Here is an 18,644-nt window from a genome sequence, read left to right on the forward strand (position 1 = left end):
TTTTTGAAACTTTTACTCTTTATTTTTTACAAAAAGTAAAAAAGGAGAAATGAGACGGAAACATACTCAGACAGGTTTAATAAAAAAGAAAGAGAAAATAAGGGTGATGATCTAATGATCAGTAGGAAAGACTAGGGAAGGGGAGGGAAGTTTGGGAGAGGGAGGACAAGGTAAAGACATAAAACTTATATACAGAACATTAAAATAAATAATAACAATTTGATGCAATTTCTAGATCTAAATCAGTCAGTCCGTCGTTGTGAGGTAATGAAAGTAATGGTAAATTTAACTAGGTCTTAAATAATAGGTGGTTAGCTAGGTTGCGAGGTCATGTTCCTAGTCAATCGAGCATCTGCACTAAATGAGGACAGCGTGAACGAAAACATTTCCTTCAATTAAACATCAGCCGAAGGCATGATAACTCAGTTTTGGACTCATGTTAAATTTCAGGAAATAGTTTTTTGCTAAACGCTGTCCAGTATCAAATTCAATACGACTCTTACGGTTAAAAACGGTCGAGCCGTTCGAGATCGGATACCGCTTTTCGTGACAGATCACCGCAATACCAACTGTACAAAAGAAAAAAGTCGACTAGATTTACGAGCAATCTAGCGAAACGTTCAGTTTTCCCAAAGTCAGTGAAGTTAGATTGTGTGAAAGCTACCAACAAAAAAATTGGTAACTTTCGCACGATCGAACATATCAATTGATCCCTGCAAAAACCTCGCAAGTTCCTGAGAGTTACGGAGTCTTTGCAGAGACCGAATAAACGGTAGGTCAGGGCTTTTGAATCTTCACTTAGAATTAACTTCTCAATTTGCGTGGATTTTATCATACGAGCAGCCCCGGGGTAAAGTCAAAGCGTTCAGTCAGTAGTCAGTTCCGTGTTTGTACCTATCTCTAACTATCTCTAGTAAGTTATTATCTAAGTGTTGAATCTAGAAGCGGGAAAACTACCTCCAAAATTGCACCGATTCCTCGGCAGTGTTTTTGTCAAACGGTACTCAGAAAATACTGAATAATTTACGTCATCAGGTACTCGTTTACAAAAACATTAGGTTGGCTATTTAGCTAACCCGCGTCGTATACTGTTGTATATGTGAGCAAAAGTTACAAAATTGTATCGAAAGCTGGGCAGTGGTAAGATAAGCATTTAATTTGTACGACTATACTACACCACTAAACAGATGTGCAACCACAACTAAAAGGGTGTGAGCTAAGGGGGTAGATGTAAAGCTGATATTTGAAGTAAATTATGATGAAGATTTAAACCAATTAACTGATAAGTATTCTCTTTGATTGTAGTTAAGCGATATCCGTTCTAAATTCAACAGTTTGATGTCAATTTGTAAAAATGTATGTTTTTAACAGTTGAAAATAGTGTCTGCGTGCATTATTGGTTTTTGAGTCAGTGTAGGAAATATCATAGAAAAAGAAAACTTAACAAAAATTGACAGTGAAGAAATTAAGATCGAATTTAAGCTACTGAGGACAAGTGTCTCTCGAGCTTCATCTTGCTGCCGTGGTTGAACAAGTAAAATGTAAAAAAATGAAAGATAGTCGAATAGTGATAGAACAGAGTCAAAATCACATATCCAGTAAATATAATTCCTATTGCATGTGTGTTAATATTGAAAGGAATGTTTGAAGTCATAAATGTCAAGTGAGTTTAAAAATCTTTGGTTTTACTAGAGCGTCAAATAAATGTTGCTTATTAATAAAAAATAAATTAAGAGAAATTTGCGAAAAAATGTCAGTTTTGGAACGTGCTACTCAGAGCAAACACTGACACTCTTAGGCTATTGAGCAGTTATTTTACGCTTTCTTTTAAAGTAATTTCAAAACTGATTTGTCTTTTGGCACTTATTTCCTATTCTTAGTCGTCGAAATTCTAACCTAACTAGGGTCTTAACTAAAATTAAATTAAATTAATACAGAGTCTTTTTGCACGCATAAGTTAAAATAAATAAGTCAATAAATAAATTAACATTAAAGTTTTGAGCATTTCGTGTTGCAACTACTAGAGAGGAGAAAGAGAAAGTCCGTTGAAATAAATTAATGAAATAAATTAAATAATTAAATAACTGGAATACCGACTGTCGGCTACCTGAGGAAAGACGTCGCGTGGACATCTTTGTTATGTGCTAACACTGCAGCTTTAGAAAGAGCTCTTACGAGCTCGGACCTGAACAAGACTTTTTCTTAAATTGTTTAACATTTTTCAAAACTAACACCTGAAGTGATTGGGATGAGCGTGATACTTTCAAAAGTTCAACTTCGGGTAGGGACACCTAAGTTTTGGTAATCAATTGAAAAGTCTAACCGAATCGGGATTGAGCAAGAAAGTTCGTCGCACCCGACTCGGCAGTGTCTAAACTAGGTAAGAGGGCTAAATTATTGCGATTTTTTGCTGGGGTCGTGGGCGCTGTAGGCCTTTTCGCTGGGGTCCTTCAGAGATCGGGCATAGTGTCCATGGTCGTGCTCTGAGTAGTGGGGGTGTGCGACTACTTCATAGGATTGGGTGTGGTGTTTGCTAGCCAGCAGCTTCTGCAGACCAATGAGGGCTGAGAGAACCAGGGCCAATTTACCGACGATAAGGGCCTTCAGGGCAAGAAGGGCGAGAGCTCCTAGCACCAAGGGGATGAGGGCGGCAGCCTTGAATTTCAACAGAAGGAGAAGGGGCAGCAGGATCTTCTTTGGCTTCTTCTTACGGGCTGTAACAAACAAATTCAAATTCTCATTAAATTTTGAAACAATAGTCTAAAACAATTTGATAACACAATGCCTCTGAAAGGAACGGTATTTTGGCGTCTGAGGAGGCAACTTCAAATAATTACATGAGGTTTCATGGTCGAAACAGTAAGTACCAAACTAAAAATTGAGTGCTGGCGTTACTTGTCTAACAATTCTTGATACTTTGAAACTAGTTTTACTTAAAATTATGATGGATGAATGTTCCCAGAAAAGTCGCTTCGCGCAATTATGGCTTGGACACTTTAGTTTACATTAGTTGTGAAAACCAAGAAGTCAATTGTACAAGCAATGCGAAATCTGATGCGTTGAAACACACTAAATGTCACTGGTTTTTGTAAAATATGCGTTCTCGGTTTGGAAAATCTTAATCGGTCTACTCGAAAGATTTCATTGTGCAGCTCCGAAACTGACAAGCTTTTAAGGTCTTACTGCAAATCACAAAATTTAGTGTGTTGATTTAATGTATTTCTCTATGAAACGCTCATACTATTTGGGTAGATGGAATAGGAAGAAATTAACTCTTCACTATTCTTAAGTGAGTAATCATATCATGATCACACTCATAAATGTGTCGTCTATACAGTTAAATAGACGTTTCTACGAATAGTCATATTGTCTACGTATTTATTTCTCGTATTATAATAATCGGGTCACAACTTCAAATCGTTGAAGATTGATTGTTTCCAGCTACCAACGGAAGTGGAAGCCAATTATCGGAGCTTTTTTAAAGTTTCCAACGGCCAGGACGAGAGAAATGAATGATTCGAAATCCATTTTGAAAAGTTGCCCCGAAGTAGGTCTCTTGATCATGATAAATCGACCGAATCTCGCTCACACGACATTTCCAATTAGAAAAAAAAGGAAGAAAGAGAAAAAAATCCTACACGGCTCCTATAATTTCGGAACAAAATCGAAGAGTAGTACATTAAATGGTGACACGCCGACTGGGACAGCGAGATTGGAAGTGGGTCAATGTGGGTCCTATCCGGTTTCGATCCTACCACTCGTTATAGGAGATTAACACTTGTCAAAGTATTCATAATCTCGAGAAAACTAGTTTCAAAACGAGCGGGGTCGAGAGTGACTTGAACGCGGAACAAGAAAGTAAACTAAACCTTTTCTTATTCGATATTTATTTGTCCCCCCTCCCCTCGTGTCAAGGACGACGCGCTGTCTCTTTCGGAGAGGCGCACAAAAATTCATTCCGCTTGAACTGGAATTGAATATCAGTGACATTTATTCGGTAATCAGGGGCCGGGCAGCAAAGGCGGGGCGCGGAAGAAAGGAGAGGAGGAAGAGAGAAAATAGAAAGTTCGTCGCGACAGAAAAGGATACCGGATTGAAAGTATTGTAACAGGATAAGGACACAAATCAATGTCCCGCGACACGGAGTGGAAGTAGTTTTTCGATGGCTCGCAGCTATGCAAGCTGCGTTAGCCGCGGTGCCGTTTATCGAAAACACGCACTCCGAACACTACTGATGGTGAATGTGTGAAAATCGGATTTAATATTGTGAGTGACAACGCCGCCCATGCGTGTGAGTGAGAGGAATATCAAGTATAATGAAACTGCTTCCAGACCTAGTACATAATCAATCCTCCCAGTTTATTTGTGAGCCATAAAAATATCTGGCAGACAGACCCTGCTTTCACATCGTTGCTTCTCTCCCTCTCAGTAAAGTATCACATTAGGTACCTATGTTTTCACCTGAAATTAAACAGGCTTAAATATCTTACGGGATTAGTTATTTTTGCCCAAGGCATCTCTTTGATCACCATCGCATCCAAGAGCAAATTTTTTTGAGAATCTTAACGAACAGGTCATCTCGATCACCTCGATTACGGAACAAACACTCTGAATGTATTGTTGATTAAGATGCACATTCATGTAAAAAGCGTATCAAAACTTTGAATTGTTTGATTAAAATGAAACAAATTCCTTTTATGTCAATTAGTTTTTTTTTTTTTTTCATTTGAACCAATTTATATAATCTTGCGTCAAAACTCACCCACTTTGGGAAAAAATCTACGTCGCAGTAAACGTTTTATCCATGGCTTTTACTAAAAAATAATGTTGATTTTTGAGGCAAAAACAATGAAAGTCAAAACTACCTAATTGTTTGGAAAATTTGGGAAAACAGCTAAACTCTTTTGAAAATTTTTGGATAAAGACAAATATATTTACATACACTAACTCACATTTGGGGCGATTGGTGGTGATACCAAGTACTTTAGATTGAGAACCCTATCGACATTTTACCAGATGAACTTTAAAGCCTTAAACAACCATACATGCTCAAATTTCCAAATCAACACTGAAAATTTCATGATTCCATTCCAAACAGCATTATTTGATACCCTATCGAGGCTCTTAAGAATGTTTATCAAAAGTTGGTCACATTAGAAACAGATCTAAAAGATCAAATCTAAGAATCTCCAAAACATAGAATGACTGAACAAAAAGAGTCCATTCTGATTTCAAATTAATCAATGGGAGGTATATTCTTATCCAAGGAGTTAAATCTAGCAGTTTTTTTTATTGACGAGTGCATTCACTGACAGTATTTTATCTGCACAATCAGGCAAGTATTATTGATTTCCAATCTCTATTCACCGTGAAAAGAATGAAATGTCAAACACCTCTGAAGGAGATTGATCACACGATTCATTTTCGTTTGTGTCAGGACGTCAACTTAACGTAACAGACAAATTATCCAATAAAACGGAAAATCTGGCCCCCTGCATTGAGGATCATCCGTAGCTGTCGACAAGGAGGACGCTGAAGATAGTAGATTGATTTTTTATTCCAGATGACGTGGAATAGCAGGTGGTTGTCGCATTAAATCTGACTTTCTCATATAATAATTCTGAGATTCTAGCGGCGTAACATTTTAGAGCCTTAGCATTGCGCTGTGTACTAGGGTTTAAAAAATAAATAGAAAAATGAGTATACCTGAGAAAAATAGGAGCTGCAATTTAAGCATGCCCCTTTTTACTTTTATTTTTTTTTCGTATTGAGGTAAGTAAATGCAAATTATTTAATGGAATGCAGCAGTGATTTTTAATTCTAGTATTGATTAATTTTGAGCTTCAAATTGATTTCTTGCTGAAGAAATTATACGTAACACTACGGGGATAGTGTTTCATTTTACTGACTTAGTACGTTAATAAATATAGACCAAATGCAAAAACCATCTCTGACCACGTACTTTCTTGTAGTTGCTTTCATTACTAAATTTCAAAAAATATCATCTGTGATTAAGTATAACAAGTTAACAACGTGAACGGTTAATTGTAATACGAATTTCCCGAGTTCTCGTCGCGGACCTCATAGCCTTAACGAGGTTGCTATCACTTCTTATAATTTTTGTTTTCGAAAAAAGGTTACATATTTATTTCTAGGTCAGATGGATAGAGCTTCAAAAATATATTTCACTGTATTTAAATATAAATTAATTCGATATTATGCACGTATTATCCACTTAAAATTTTTAGATTTTAAAATGAAAAAATGAGAATTAAAGTATCGGCTAATATTCAAATGAAAAATGTTAAAATGCACCGAGCATTTATACCTTAAGTCTTGCAACGTTGAGTCATAGCCACTCCTGAATCTGAATTGGCGAGACATTTTGTGGATGCTAAGTCAGGTGTGGGCACTGACCTAGCCCAATGACGAATCGATTGGGCGATGAAATTCGCCTCACGTATTTTCGTTTCGCGCATCGTCACGTTATCAGGTCGCAAGGCGCAGATACATACGTGGTTTATTGTAGGGCGTGAGTCTTAAAGCTGTAAATCTTACGAGTGATGCATAGTTAAAATCCGTCCGCTTACCCTACACCCGGATACGTTTACTCGCAATTTTGACCTCTATTTTGCTCAAGCCTCGGAATATGCATTATTAAGGTACTACCTAGACACGGATTTTTGAGTGTTCATCACGCCGCGCGTAGTAGACGCTTTTGCCGGCGATTTTTTCGAAAATCTACTGTAACATTGTAACATGCTATAATGTTAGGCAGTTTCATACGTTTGAATTTTGATATATTATATGTAAGACGATTAATCACGACATTAAGCTATGAAAAACATATGAGCTTGCATTCAGTTTTTTGACGAAGAACCCTTTGTCATTTTAAAAAAAAAATCTTATACGAGTGACAGGGGTGATTGATGCTGAGGCTGACATATTGTTTAAGACGAGAATATCGAAAATCAACTACTAAGCTGTATATTAGTGATTGCGATTATCATGGAGTAAACGGAGAGACGAAAACAACGAAAACCAAGAAAATAGTAAAAAGAAGAAGAGGAGAAGAGCAATGAAAGTGAAAAAAATAAAAAGTGCAAAAGTAACCGTGTTTTCGTTTCATTTTATTATCTCTCTAATTTTATTCGAATTACCTAACAACAGTGGCAAAGATCAAAAAGTTAATAAAAAAACCGCACACATAATCAAAGGATAAAATACTTGATAAGATGAACAGTCTGAGCTGAAGATAGTCAATGCGCAAAGTTCAGAAACGAAATACACCTTCCAGTTCTTTTTTTCCTCGCTTACATCCCTAAAGATTACCGACAAAATGGGTCTTCGGAAGAACAGAACCTTAGATAAATAATGCTATGGATACCGTCACGCCTTTAGTAAAGGCCGAACGATTCAGGGAAAAAAAAACAAAGTGCATTAAAAGTAAGGGACCGCTCATAAAATGCGTAAAGCTCAATTTCTGATTTTTTTACCCCCTCTCCCCCCTTGTAACGCTTTAGGGACGGAGCGTAGGCCCCTACTCCTTAATCCACAAAAACAGAATTGCGTAAGACTTCCATTGGATCCCCTCCCCCTAAGACGTTACGGATTTTATTACAAATTGCGTCACCGATTTTTTCACAAAAATCGGGTGACGTCATCAGATCTTTAACGTTTCAAATTTTGTTGACTGACACTAGCGTTAAGTTAAAATGCGTGCATCAGCTTACTGTCAAAGAATACGACATCTTACACACTATAGCCTCGAAGACTCACTTCTAGACTTGTGTTCCAGGCGTAAGTTTGACAGCAATGCTGGAAGTGCGTCTGGAAGGAAGATCAAGATCAGTTACCTTGCACCTCATTCTACTACTGACCGTTAAAAAAACTTTCATTCCAAGGTCGTTGGCTCATCAAACACGCCGCGCAACGCTCCACAATGAGTGTTGCGTTGCGTCGGTGGCGCACACTTGGCCCTCTGACGTTTTAATTAGACCAGCAAATTGTCGACAAATTCTGAGCAACTTTCAGTGAGTGCATATTTCAGGAAGGAAAATTGGACGGAAGGTTGCGTTCAGTTACATTTCTAGTTCGATTTTAGTGTTCTTTCTCTATTATGATACAATTCTATTAGGTAAATGCGCGATGTAGATCACTATTAGATGCGCCCATTGAGCCTCCTTTCTTTCCCTTTCTTCTCTTCATTTTTCTGTAAGATGCGCAAAAAAAATTCAAATAGACGGAAACTACATGTTGAAATCACCGATAGCTATAAAGCAGGTTTTTTATGTTTTGCTTACGATTGCTTGCATCGATTTCTGGGCCCACGGTGCAAAAAAATGCTAGAGAACGTGAGAAATGTGGAAGAGCGTGATGAATATGATGCGAATTGTGTGTTAAATAGTAAATTTTTAAGTTTTCTGTTCTTTTAATTGTGATTTTTTGCGAATTTTCCGTCATCCAGTCTATTCATCTCTCCAAATCTCTTGTCGTCGCTCCTCTGGTGTGGCGTATCTCAATTTTCACGTGAGCCCTGTGCTCCGCATGAATCCATACTCTCTGGGGCTCATGTAAAAATATAGATATGCCCTTACGTCAAAGGGACGACGTTGTGTTCAACAAGTTTATTAGTACCTCATGATACACGGAGAAAAAAACCTCGAGCGTGGGACCCGAAGTTTAGGTCATATGGATCTCTGAAGTTTTCGGATTGGGCATTTGAACAATTTAGGTCCAGCTGCTGAGGTTTGGATCACACATCTGAAACTTCAATTCTTACATCTGAAGTACTTCGGTTTTCACATCCGAAAAACTACGGTTCTCACATCCGAAAAACTTCGGCTCTCACATCTGAAGTACTTCAGATGTAAGAACTGAAGTTTCAGATGTGTGATCCAATAAACCTCAGCAGCTGGACCTCAAGTGTTCAGATGCTCAATTCGAAAACTGCAGAGATCCATATGACCTAAACTTTGGGTCCCGCGCACGAAGTTCTTTTCTCCGGGTACTTTCTTTCGTCTGCTAGCGAGAAATACGAACCCTTGTGCGAGGATCAGTGCGTCCGAACGGCTCAACAGGTTTCTTCTAATGGAACACCATGGAGTCGTGGTCAAGGGCTAGCTATGCCTCAAATTGGATACGCTTGAACTTTCCAGGACTTAAATTACCGGCAATTATCTCGTTTATCTGAGCAGCGAAAGGAATGGGAATGTTTATTATTTTATGCGCTCGTAACTTTTTTGGTCTGCGCTACCGCATTCGGCTGCGTTTCATCGCGGTCTATTTGTGCACTTTCATTGTCCGATTACTTCAATTAATTTAAACTCCCCAATTAGTCATTTCATGTCAAACGCGAGGATTTTATTCCCGCCTCTTTCAGGAACACAGGAATAATGCGTGCTACCGCGCTGACTTTCGCACAGGAAGTGAAGGAAATTGGCCTAGATTTAAGTAAGTCTCAGATTTTTATTTTTAAAGCGGTCTACTTCCCTCCTCATTTACTTCAATACACGTCGATTTACTATTTAAATTAGGGAATGTGGTCCGTACGTACTGCTTGCCTCCACTTCAAGAATCAAGGTTATATTTTGATGGCAAGTGAGATGAATGAGTGAATGAGTGGAATTTATTTTGAATCGAAATTTACGCATGCGATTTTTAATTCAGCTAGGTAGGCATCACTGTTTACGAATAAAAGAAAAGAAATGGTAATAAACTAGCATGATTTGAGGTGGAGCTCCTAATAAAATTCGGAAATTAATCACTCGAAGATGAGAGAACAACGAAGAACACGACCCTCCACGGTGAAAGTAATAGCATTTTTAGAGAGATGGGCACTTGTATGAAAGGTCAAAGCACAAACAAATTGCACTAATGGAGGATTAAAAGTTGCCAGATTCCGAGACTGAAGGTCAAATTCGTGTTAATGCCTTTAATTATTCCATTAAATATTCTCTCACGAATCGTTTGTTCCACCTATCCTCACACCTAAAAATGCGGAAATGAGTGAATTGTAAAACATTTAGACTAAATTCTTTCATCCGAAATGATGCTCAACGAACATTAAAGTCACTTTTTTTCAATGATTTTTAAATAAAGCCCTAGTTTTTGGCAGATGATGCACATCATGTACAAAAGCGAAAATAAACCTAAATGCTTACAGTTGAAACGAATGCAAACCAGCTGGAATAAGAGGCGCGTGTTATACAACCAGCGTTCGGTTTTTGTTAAGAAATATAAAATTAGTGGAAGTCTAGGATAAAATTTTCATGATTTTTCGTTTGAACTTTATCGAAATTTATCGCAAAATCATTCATAAAAGCCATTGGGGAAGTTGTTCCAGTTTGAATTGTACGATCGCGCCCGAACAGGGTTCTCTTGTCCTTGGCATGGAAGGCAGCAAAAGTAAAAGAGACTCGACTTCATCTTCAATTGCACGGACATGGCCTGAACTTGATCATGCCTTAAGGGGAGTTGGCTTATCAAGAGAAACAACGTGAAAGTAGCCCCAGTCCGGTTTCTTGGGTCCGGTACACTGTGCACAGGTTTGTATTTTCCCTTCCCCGCCTCCCCTGCCCTGCATAAATTATTTCGATGTAGTCTGCACTGAAAGGAAAAAGAAGATTAAAAGCATCATCAGAATGAAAGTCGCACCGCCCCGGGCTGTATCCATTTCAGGAGATACGCAGGGGCCATTATCAGACTTTTTGCAGAATACCTGCCTGCATCTCCGCATATTCTGACTCCAGTTGTCCGGGTTTGGTTCAAGTTTTAGTTTAAATCGTTCTGATATTTTTATTATTCTAAAATTATGAAATCTAATTTATTGGAAAAGTATAACTTTTAAGGGATCGGGAAGTTCTTAAAAGGTATTTCTAGTATTCTATTTTTAAAAAAACCTTACATACGCTGCATTTAACCCTCAATGACATGAATGAATTTTGGATATCAAGATGCTGGGGGACACTAATCTATTTGCAGCTTGCATAAAAAACATAAGATACCATTTTTTTTTTCAAAATTTAAAATTTACGGGAATCAGTTATTCAAAAGAAGAAAATAATAATGAAAACTTGCAAAATCATGCGACAGAGGAAAGATTCAATTTTTAAAAACCTGAAAAATTCGTTGTTACGACTTCGTAACGCTATGCCATTGAGGGTTGAAGTGCACCTAAAATATTTGGACGTATTTCTATCAAACGGAACTATGTGCAATATGACATGAGCCCTGTTATGCATATATCCTTATGGGTCTCAAGGCTCATGTCTTAATGCACATAGTTCAGTTTGATAGAAATACGTCCATTTGGGCTCTTTCCTAATGTGGAAAAGACCGAATTTGTATGATGGTAAGAATGTGCCGCTATCGATTAGTGCCGTTGAAATTAGTTCCGAATGCTTTTTAAGCACTATATCTCCAACTAATTATATAGGCGTCTCGAAAGTTGAACGAAAATCGTTTAGCATGGCTTGGGTGGCTCTCGAACCTCCGAGTAAGTTAAAGATTATTCACTTCACGTCGTCTGGATTATAAACACGTACCACTTTCCATTGAAGATGGTGCACAACGTTGCCATTATTGGAAGAAACATATTCGCTTCCTCCATAAAAATCAATGTTTAATGGGTGGACTTTGCTTAAAAAACTGGCAACTACGATCGTGGGTCGCAAATAACACTCTATGAGCTGACACGAATCGGGCCAATGCGAAGGTAGCGCAGAGCTTCACGGAACCACGTGAGACAATCGATTAACTGTTAGCTGATACAGAGGCTTGGCCCGGAGAGCCGGCAGACCGAAATGCCAAGTTCGATGTCGGGAGTGGCTGCCAAAATCGGCCGAAATCGGCCAAAAGCTGCCCCGGGTGCCGCGTAACGCACACAGAAGCCGTCTCGGGCCTCCACGGGTGTACCGTGTCCCGGAATTGAAATTAGGTGTATGTTGCCATACCCATTCGATAAAGTGATCAAGCTCGCTTTTTGCTGAGTTGAGACGGATATTTGACTTGAGGACGAGGGCGGTTGGCCTTCTCAACGATGGTATAAGACCAGCAACAATTCAGTGAAAAAAAATGACTGAAATGTTTCAAATGTAGATTTTACAAAAGTGGAAAGCTAACTTAACCACGAGGGTGGTTAAATTAGCATTTTTTTAAAATTGTAAAATCTGCATTAGAAACATTGCAGTCACTTTTTAACTACAAAATTGTTGAATCGGCGATTTATTTATTTCCGGGCAAGTTTAAAAAAGTAGATCCGCACAATATTTTGATAACTCCCAAGTGATACTGATTATAGAAATGAAGATGGACCTCGTTTCGCAGAGAGGAACCAAGTTACATCATCTATTGTCAAATTTAACCGGGCAGTTCAATTTTTTACAAGAGAACGTTTGTGGGGATTCCTTAGACAATTTTATATGCCTCGCACTTTGCAGCAAATTCTCTGAAATTTGCATACAAATCCGCACAGCCATCTTCACGTAAAAAATTAAATTGCCCAGTTAAATTTGGCAATAGCTTATGTGGCTTGGCTCTTTCCTGCTTAACGCGGTCCAGTTTGCGTCAAAAAAGACAGAAATGCACTCCTAAAAGCATAATTTCCAACGTGCATTTTCAAATGTCCTGCATCTTCGATTATATTTTCTTCGTCCTTGCTAAACAGGCATGTCCAGTGATGTGAGGAAACTTAGCCTAAGTGCACAAAAAATCTTGTCAAGTGTCCCCAATGTTTTACACCTGATTGTTCACTCGTTTTAAAACTTTACCTCTATATTTGGTGAAAAAATGATTTCATGCAACAGGGATCGCTCGCACAAAAATGTAATGATAGTTTACGAAATTTCTTGTACATTTAGGCCAGGTTTTCTTACATGGCTTTCTTGGAAACCTGATTTCTAAAAACTATAAAAAAAGTGCCCGGAAATGCAGCAAATTGGAAAATGCGCCTATGGAATACGCAAATTGCGTGCTAAGGAGTAAATTTTAGACCTCTTTGCCCCGATCATCATAATTTTTGTGCGATTTTAAATCCGATAAGTCTACCCAATTAAATGTATTTTGTATATGCAACAGATCCATTCAGCTCTAAGATTAAAGTTGCAAGATAAGTATTAACACAATTCGATGGGGGTTCAAACAACATCGACACCATATTCACGGTCCTGTTTAATTTCTGAAAACCGCGTGTGTCCACACCGCAGAATGACCACATTACATGTGTGTGTGTGTGTAGCAGATCCTTCCATTATGTTTTAAACGTAATTTTTTTGCAAATGTATCGAGGTAAAAAGGATGCATCAATTTGTGTTTTTTAACTGAGATGTGGTTACTTTTTTCTTAAAACAAAACAAGTTTAAAATTTGAAAAAAAATACAAAATATTGATCGAAAATCAATTCCTTTTGTAATACTTACACAATTTAGCAAATTATGACAAGTTTTCATTAAAAAATTCATGTATCGAGGAAAGCAAATTATACAAAAAAAAGAAAAAAAATTGTATTTATTGGTTTAAGGAAATAAAATAATAATATTTTGAAAAAAGGCAATGTCACACGTAGAACGCCCCTATCTAGTGAAAGTTACTATGTTTGTATACTTTAGCAGACGAGAGCAGAATTCGGAATGCATTTATTGTATTCCGAATATGCAAAAAATCCGATACTTTTTTCTTTCCTTTGAAAAAAAATGTGAGTCTTTCTCATCACGCAGTAGCTCTAAAATTCCTTCCGGCCTAATCAGTCATTTGCTCTCCATTAACTGGATATTATTCAATATCGTGTTCTACACCAGCGCATGCCAACTTTCTGAGAGTAATGAAGCTTACTAAAATATGTAAAAATCCCCGGAAATATTGATGCCGCATGTTCATCATCAAAACCTTGGAATGGATGACAGGTTGAAGTGTTTGAAAATAGGTGACTAATGATTTTTCTAATCATTCCATTAACGCACTATGCGAAACCACGTGGCATGCCCTCACGCTGACCAGGTCATCCCATAGATTTTTTCCGAAAAACTTTAAAAGCTTCAGATTTAAGTTGAAATCGTTTAAGTTGAAACCTTCCGTTCTCGAATATAAATTTCTTCTTTTTATCCTTAAGTGTTGCTCTTCTCTTATGTTACTCACGAAACAAAATCATAAATATTCAACATAAAAGTCACCCATATTTATCCTTATTATTTGTCAATAAGGGCAAAGAAAAGAAAAGAGTTAGAAAAATTGTTTAAAAATGACACAGAGTTCTCAATAGGAATGATTGAATCAAGTATCCATCGATTTTTCCCAATGTCCAAAGCTCAATCAAAAAATAGATTCTCTCGTTTACTTTTACCGTTACCACTCTGCGGTTCAAACTTGCAAATATTCTTTATCGTCTTATTTGACTTGTTTTTAACTTTGCTTGTTAAGGATTCATTTTTAACTTACGCCAGCACTCAATAAGAAAGAAAAAAAATCCATCAAAGCACAGGGGCTTTTTGCCGCAACATGTCCAGGATGTTCATTCATCATTATTGATAACCTTCCATGTGATACGTCAAAAAGTGACAACATGATTGGACCACACAGTTGAAAGATACAACCATGTTTACCATGTGTCTGAGCAGATCTGCTCATCCAAAACTCAAAGTGAATATCTATTATACTTATTTTATTGCATGATATTGCTCTATTGGTACTACGTTTAACTTCATTCCTCGTAAATCGGACAATATTGAGCAGACACTTCGTAAAAAAGTTAAACAATCTTGAATACTATCCCCTCTTCCACTACGGCCTTCACTTAAACTGAACATAAATGAACTTGACTTGCTTTTTGACTATCTAATAAGATGAAAATGAGTTTTGTCTGTGCAGTGTTTTATCTCCATATAGTAAATATGATTGTATCTTTCGCTTGGGTGATCTTATTGTTGCTTTTGAAAAACTTGAAATAATACTGAGGAAAATGTTGGTTTTATTTTCAGTTAATATACGAAGTGACACACGAGCCAACCCAAATTTTTTTGTTGATTTTGGTACAGTTTGAGCAAAAAATTGGGAAATACCACAATCAAACGATGGTTAGGGTTACTTTATGTTCCACTTCTCGTATCAACTGAGATTTTGCGTTATTATTCCTCTGAGTGTTGTGGGGGTTGAGTTTTTGGTGAATTGTGTCTATTTCTTACCTTCATCGACGGTCTGTCTGAATTCGGAGATGGATGAGTCGGGGACTTTGAATTGGAGGGTGTGGCTCTCGAGGAATCGGGCTACTCGGTCGACGAGGAGGTTTTCCACCTGGCTGTTCCTGTCGTCGGAGTTAGCGGGGAGGCTGGCGTCGAGCTCATCCTCGGAGAGGGCGCGACCGTTGAGGGTTCGGTCGGCCTCGTTGGTTTCGGCGCGGACGAAGGAAACTCCGTCGATGAGGTTGATCTGGTCACCGCGCACGGCATTGTCGACGAAGGTGAGGGCCCTCATCTTGATGCACAACGACATGTCCTTGTTCCCGCATCCCTGGATGAATTTGTACACTTTCTCGACGCCGGACTCCAGAAGGGATCCGGACTCGGGCTGCTGCTCGGGAGCGGCCGGGGCTCCGAGGGCCACTGCGGAGCACCCGAGAACACAAACGAGGGTCCAGAACTTCATTATCACACAACACTAAAAACGCACAACACAACAAAGATGTCCACTTGCGACGGGCGCCAAGCTCAGACTGCGGCCGGAGACAACCTTTGGTCCTTTAAACAATCTTAACTGTTTCACTTCGGCCGCACGCTAGTTGCTTTTATCCCAGACGAAAAAAACTCACCCGACAATCCGTTCTTCTTTCTTTTTTACCCCGTCCACAAATCATGGCACTTAGCGCGCGCTCCTGCCTCGATTTCAGGCGGTCACGGGACCCGATTCGGCCCACCCTGGGGGAGGCGGGAGGGGCGCGGGGGGCGGAGCCCCCCGTCCGGCCGTCCGTAGGCTCTACCTAACCTTTCCCCCACTCGAGCCTCCCCATCCCCCACCTCGGAAGCTCTGGCGTTGCCGCGCCTCCCTACGTCGCGACGTCAGCGTGCCCTTGGCCGAGTTGAACTTGGACTTGGGCACCACCACACGCGCATCTAGTGTCATCTTCTAGATTCTCTCCTTCGTCCTTCCCAACTTACTTTCGTTGTGACCCTCCCTTTCTTTCGAGCCTTCCTTCGCCCCGTCCCCCGTCTTGGCCCCCGCCCCCCTGTCCGTCTTTATTTTCCCTCGCCGCCTTCCTGGTTCTTTTCCTTTCGGTTTTTTCCCACCAGTCAATGGTCGGGCTTCCCTTTTCCTTCCGTCTCGTTTTCATTGACCCACAGCATTGCCGATTTTAGCTGCGCGTACTTCACCCGTGGAGTTACTTCCAAAATCTATCGTTCATTTGCTGATGATATATTCCGTTCTAGCTTACCATAGAAGTAAGCAACAATTGTTGATGGAGGATCTTAAATTTCAGAAAATCCTCTGTACAGTATGCCTGTTTTAATTTTTTTTTTTTTTAAATCTTAAAATCTTTTGTTTTGGAAAAAATTAAATCAAAAAGAAAAAAAAATCTTTTTTGGGCATTGATGAGACACAATTTTAGTGTGCTTTGTGCTTTTTTTGTAACACTACCACCTGTAAATAAATGAAAAATAACGAATAGCATTCAAATTGATAAATAGAACAATGAACAAGACAAATCAAAAGGGACGGATTTTTTTTCATTTTCTTTTTTTCCCTTTTTTTTCTCTCGGACGGAAACGTTAGAGGATAAAAATTGATTTTTGAAGCAAATGATGGTGTTAAATTGGAAAAATGGATGGACACGGGTTTAAAATTTTAGACGTCGGTCCTACTTTCAGCATTATTCAAAGAAGTAGTCACAATTTTAAATGATTTTATCTTACTAAGGGGTTACGCCCCCAATCTTCCTCGATCCACCCACCCTTGAGAAGTGCTCCGCGTCTCAAGCGTTATGCATTTCGCGTTATTGTTATGATTATGTAGTGTAGAGTAAGATATATTACACGAGCAACATGTTGAATTGGCACTTTTTAGGGCCGTGTCTGAAATCGTTATGAAAATTGTGTAGGAATGAAAATGTATTTGGGATGGATCGTGGGACGGAGAAAATTCTAACTTAATGTTGAGTTTCATGTTAACGTGTGCTCATATTTGCGTGCATGAGTCAATCTGTTGCACTCAGGTGGTAAGATTGAGTTTGAAGCCGACAAATATTAGTCTTGAATGTAACATATAAAAATTTCAAGCAACTTTCTCGCAAAACTAAATTTTTTGAACTAAAAATAATTATTGATCAAAACTGTAGTTAGGTTGGATATTTTTTGACATATTTCGTTGCACACATTTATTTTTTTTAAAAAACGACGATATAAACAGGTAAAAACTCCTCTAAGCAGTTATTCAAATGTTGCAATAAATTATGAACTACCGGCATTTTGCAAGTCACTGCACAAAGAAAAATTTCAACAGAAAACTTTGGTTAATGCGAGAAGTCAAACATACTTATAAAATAACCCTAGCCTTCGGTTGACAATTTTAAAAAAAATGCCAACTTGCTTTCTTGAAATAATTTAATAAAAAACGAGTCGTTAATACCAACATCGCAATTAGAAGAATGCATTTACCTAGCCTCTCCATTGTTTTCTGCGCTTAATTCACCGCAAACTGTATCAAAATTACCACAAAAGTGTTAGTTTGTGTTTCTCTTCCTATATTAACCAAAAGGAACACAAGAACACGAACATTTTTATCAGTGTGGTGCTAAATAGATAATCATGTTATTCAGAAATAAAAAACAAGAAGAGTGTAATGATTATTTAGTATTTAATTGAAAAAGGTGCTTTTCCCTCGTAAAAAAACGTGGTTGCAACTTTTACCCTCGTGTGTGCTTGTAGTGAAAACAGTTACATATTCAATTGGGTTTGGGTCGGATAGGCAACTAAACTAACTGCCTGAAAAAGCGTAGCGTATTTTAAAAAATGAAGGCGCCCCAATCGTAGATCGTGATTTTAAGTACCGTTACCAGCCAAACTTTTGTTATGCTGATGCTATAATTACGGTTTCGGTAGCCCCCCCCGCCCAAGTAATCTACTTAGCCCCTCCTGGAAAACGTTCGGAATTTTGCTAGGTAATACTGGGTAATAATGTCTCATCTTTGAAATTATCATTTGATCAATTTTTCAATGAAAGCACGTCAAAATGTCTACAGGGACGATGTCTAATAATTTTCTCAGAGAAGTTCCCAAAAATCTCTTTTGTAGCCAAGAAAGTTCTTTGAATCCTCGTTTAGAACTGGAAAGCCCCGCAAATCTCCTTTGGTGGGGTGTCTCTCACTATCCTCTCTCAAACTCACCTTGATAAGGGGCGTTTTAGACCCCTGTCGTGGAAATTTGATCACTGGAGATCATTGCCAGAGATACATTGGACCGTGTTTAGCAGAAAAGAACCAAGCCACATCATTTATTGCCAATCTTAACTGAGCAATTTAATTTATTATGAGAGAACGTTTGTGTAGAACACTGCACACCGGTGTAGGTTTGACGCCAAGAAAATACGCCCTCTCAATGACTTAATAGCGCACCGTGATATGTGCGCAATGCATGAAGTATCCGGCTGACTTGTAAGGCGCT

The 18,644-nt window shown here is 38.6% G+C and overlaps 1 protein-coding gene across 1 annotated transcript; it reads right to left on the bottom strand.

The window, feature by feature from the left end:
- LOC109030182 (uncharacterized) lies at positions 1-15,757 on the bottom strand. The gene is made up of 2 exons (XM_019041013.2): positions 15,177-15,757; positions 1-2,714 (listed from the first exon to the last, which is right to left on the bottom strand). Exons 1-2 carry the CDS (start codon positions 15,634-15,636, stop codon positions 2,395-2,397), a joined length of 780 nt encoding a protein of 259 aa, XP_018896558.1. The 5' UTR covers positions 15,637-15,757; the 3' UTR covers positions 1-2,394.
- Between the last annotated feature and the right edge of the window lie 2,887 nt (positions 15,758-18,644).

Source organism: Bemisia tabaci, chromosome 4, assembly GCF_918797505.1.
Source record: "Bemisia tabaci chromosome 4, PGI_BMITA_v3".
Classification (NCBI taxonomy): Eukaryota; Metazoa; Arthropoda; class Insecta; order Hemiptera; family Aleyrodidae; genus Bemisia; species Bemisia tabaci.